Raw genomic sequence first — 3,979 nt, 5'->3', positions numbered from 1 at the left:
TTTATCTTGCGTGAGAGAATGGATTTTTTCACTGCTCGTTTCTATTACAGCTTACAACACTACCAAGTATATCCACAGCAATCGTATTGTTGGTTACTGGACCTACAGAGCTGCTGTAAGGGTATTTCTACTAAATGATGAAAGCTCGAATAATTCATACTCAAAGCAAATCAGGACACCCACAGCTCGTAAGTTACAATTTGTCTTTTCATTACGCCGTATTGATTTACAACTGAGATTTCAAAAATAGAGGATTTGAGCCCTTTATTTACAAAATAAATCCCCCCCACCCTCCTTGAATAGATTCGAAAAAATACGGCATTAGCACCTCCGAATCCAAAGTTCTGCACTGTTGTCTATTATTTTTGGCCATTGTTATTTACCTGTAATCGTGTTTGTGTGGGTCTCTTTTAGCGGCAGGTACAGTTCATGTATTCCGTGTTATTATTCTGGGACATAATCATTCCGATGCTAAAGTTTGGTGGAGATGTCCACATGAGAAGGAGCGCAATGGTATTATAACAAACTACACTGTAGAAATAAAATTGAATGTAAGTTGAAGTTGTTATTATTTTTCTTTATGTAATAAGTGGTTATCAAAATGTACAAGTTGGCATAGGAAGCGAAATGACTAATATTAGATTGTGGAGTTCTTAAAGGAATTTTTAAAAAGGTTTTATCGGGGAAACTGATGGTATCAAATTGCACCATACCAATTTTAAATCAGACGTCTGTGGTTTCTGCAATTCCACTAAAACTAAGTGTTAGGCCATACTGGTTGCACGAATAACTAGATTGTAATGTATATTGATGACTCCAAGTGGTTAAGGGGAACCTTTTTGTAAGGTCATGACATTTGCTGCTGAGTGAAGAGAGACAATAATAAAAGACAATGTTAGACAGGTCGGGAAAACATACCCTGCAACCCTTTCAAGTTATTCTTGGTTATGAATTGTTACGTTTTACGAAATGTAAGTTGAAGTTGTTATTATTTTTCTATATGTAATGCTAAGTGGTTATCAAAATGTACATTGTTGAAATAACGTGGTAGTGTGAAAATTTACAGATTACATATTATATCATTTTGATAATAATTTCGATATATTATGTATGACTATGATTATGTTGTGAAGTTGCCTGAAAAGGGTTTATCCAAATGAAGTTCATACAAGGATAACGTCGCATTTGACAATAATGTTTTTGTGGTTTAAAAACTACATATTAAGAGTTTCTTATAGTCTATAACGCATTCATTCCAAATAAAGATTTCACGTTGAAGGTATTTTGTACCATGATATTGTCCTTTTGGCATCAACAGTTTTTAAGAACTTCTGTAATTTGTTTTCGGTGATGCCAAAATTGTCATTTTTAATTATCTATTACGAAGTGGGCAAATGAGTTTGCTCCCGATTTGACTACCTAAATTACTCATTCAGATTCTCGTGTTTGTTTTCAAGGCACATATTCAAGGTTAAGTCGAATTTGAAGATATTTTAAGCTACTTAATCAAATTTCTGGGTACTAAATGAGAACTTTCAAAGTCAATAATTGATGTTTTTTAATAGAAAAAAAAGAGAAGGGAACATAAAAATGCTATATATTTTATTTTATACTAGGGATCTGAAGACACTACTTTTTATACAATTCCTAAAGATGAAAATATCAATAACGATTATTGCAAGTATGAAAAAAATATTGAAATTAAACCAGGGAGTGTTTATACATTTACCATAGTAAGTATATATAATGTTCGCATTAAATTTTTTACACAATGATAATGTTCACTGTCCAATATACATTTATTGTTTCTCACCAGTAATACTCTCTGATGTTTATTTACATAGATCTTGTTCGATTTCCCTGCTAATAGCAGATTTTGGCGTTTTTGAAAGGTCATATAATACGATAAGCAGGCAGACTTGATTGTTCGGAGGGGCAAGTAATATATCCGGAGGGCTAATTGTGTATAGTGTTTAGTTGCAGTAATGGAATTGGTCGGTTGTCAGAATTTTATCGGGAGGGCAATCCATTTTTTCATTACCCCTTGTTGGTACGAGCCTGTTTCAGTGGCTTACTTCCTCCATGTGACCAGGTAGCGTATTCTAAAACAATGATCATCGATCTAGGGTCTCAGAAACAGTGTTAGAATTTCTAAAGAGTTTGAAAACCCTTGGTCTGGAACATCCTAGCGCTAAGATCGTTTCCAGAATACGCGGCCAAGATGACCGGCCTTCCGGTGTTCCTTTAATTAACTCACATTATGTCGTATTACGTTATGTTTGCAACATACTTTATTATGTTATTATCAAATATTTTTATTTCAATCAGCGAGCAAACAATGAAGATTATCTTGGTAAAAAATTTGTTGAAGAATATACTGCAGAGGAAGCTAGTAAGCAGACGTTAATTTCGCACATTCAATTCAAGCTTGATTAACATTCGTTTTACAACGTGATAGCCCTCGGCTTAATATTGAAATATATGAAATACACTCGCAGCCCCGAAAGCAAGTTTTTCGGGCAAAAATCTCATAAATAGGTGAGGAATTCGGGCAATCTCAGCTATTTCGCTTCCTCTCGCCGCCACAGTTGAAATATTAGAATCTAATTCTGTAAAACTTAACATAGGTCATCGTATTCCGAATACGGGTTTTGACAAGTCTTAAAACCTTGATTTATGTCAAAAACGACTTGATCTTTTTCAATAATTCAGATAAGTAAATTGAGTCCTCAAACTTTCACATGAATCGGTTATTGTTAACTGCCTTAACTTTTCAGAGTCATTCGCCATTATTTTGAACTGGGCTTGCATGTTGACATGTAATAGATAATGCTAAAATAACATTCATTGTAATTTCAGCTCCATATTTATCACCATTACATGAGGCCAGTATGACCCAGTATCTACTACAGAAACTACTGTCACCTTCCAGTATTGTTCAAAATGTCTATTAGACGAATCCAATGGAGCCATTACATATTCAGCTTTAATAATATGTCATTTTAAACACTGTAACGATAGAAGACTAGGTATTATAACTGTCTTCAAATTTATCATCTCGCTTTACATGCTTTATGTTCTTAAAAGTATGAGATGTTAACCCTTTTAACATCAACAACTGTAGTTAAAATTGGCAAGCTTGTTAATTTTTAGATCTTATTAAGTCAATTTGTCGTATTTAACAAGTTGGCTTAGGGAGCGAAATGACTAATATTAGATTGTGGAGTTCTTAAAGGGATTTTTAAAAAGGTTTTATCGGGGAAACTGATGGTATCAAATTGCACCATACCAATTTTAAATCAGACGTCTGTGGTTTCTGCAATTCCACTAAAACTAAGTGTTAGGCCATACTGGTTGCACGAATAACTAGATTGTAATGTATATTGATAACTCCAAGTGGTTAAGGGGAACCTTTTTGTAAGGTCATGACATTTGCTGCTGAGTGAAGAGAGACAATAATAAAAGACAATGTTAGACGGGTCGGGAAAACATACCCTGCAATCCTTTCAAGTTATTCTTGGTTATGAATTGTTGCGCTTTACGAAATGCAATTTGAACATGAACTATTTCCTCAATTTTTAGAAACAATTGACGAACAGGTAATACGAAAGTTTATCACGTGGAAACAAGCAAAAGAAGCTGATTTTAATTCGCCATTTTTAGTAACAAAGGGAGATTGGATAAAACTCTCTAATAATTCGGGTAAGTCAACAAAGTTCCAAAACGTTGTAAATGATTCAACGAGTCATAGAATTTTTGTCGGCATTGGTTAGCCTTTTATTTGACCTTATTGTTGGATTAAACTTGAAGGACATGTAGTAATCTGGATGAGACATTGGGATACGGAAGTTACGACCTAAAATCAAGTCGACATCGTTCTAAGTTCATTTTATCTTTATACTTTCAAATGAATCAATTAAGTTAACTACATCAATGATATTAAATATATTTTATATTCTTTCTGTAAACCTTTTTCTGA

The 3,979-nt window shown here is 33.7% G+C and overlaps 1 protein-coding gene across 1 annotated transcript in view; it reads left to right on the top strand.

Moving 5' to 3' along the window:
- Nucleotides 1-50: 50 nt before the first annotated feature.
- LOTGIDRAFT_176612 (hypothetical protein) overlaps nucleotides 51-3,979 on the top strand; it is a gene marked incomplete at both ends in the record, with an annotated part of 5,053 nt that continues 1,124 nt past the window's right edge. The window contains 5 exons of the mRNA XM_009054791.1: nucleotides 51-188; nucleotides 415-551; nucleotides 1,617-1,733; nucleotides 2,329-2,392; nucleotides 3,583-3,702. Of these exons, the coding sequence (XP_009053039.1) occupies nucleotides 51-188; nucleotides 415-551; nucleotides 1,617-1,733; nucleotides 2,329-2,392; nucleotides 3,583-3,702 (576 nt within the window). The remainder of the gene's footprint in view (nucleotides 189-414; nucleotides 552-1,616; nucleotides 1,734-2,328; nucleotides 2,393-3,582; nucleotides 3,703-3,979) is intronic.

The sequence above is a fragment of the Lottia gigantea genome (genome assembly GCF_000327385.1).
Source record: "Lottia gigantea unplaced genomic scaffold LOTGIsca_2248, whole genome shotgun sequence".
Lineage (NCBI taxonomy): Eukaryota > Metazoa > Mollusca > Gastropoda > Lottiidae > Lottia > Lottia gigantea.
This window is presented reverse-complemented; position numbering and strand designations above follow the sequence as displayed.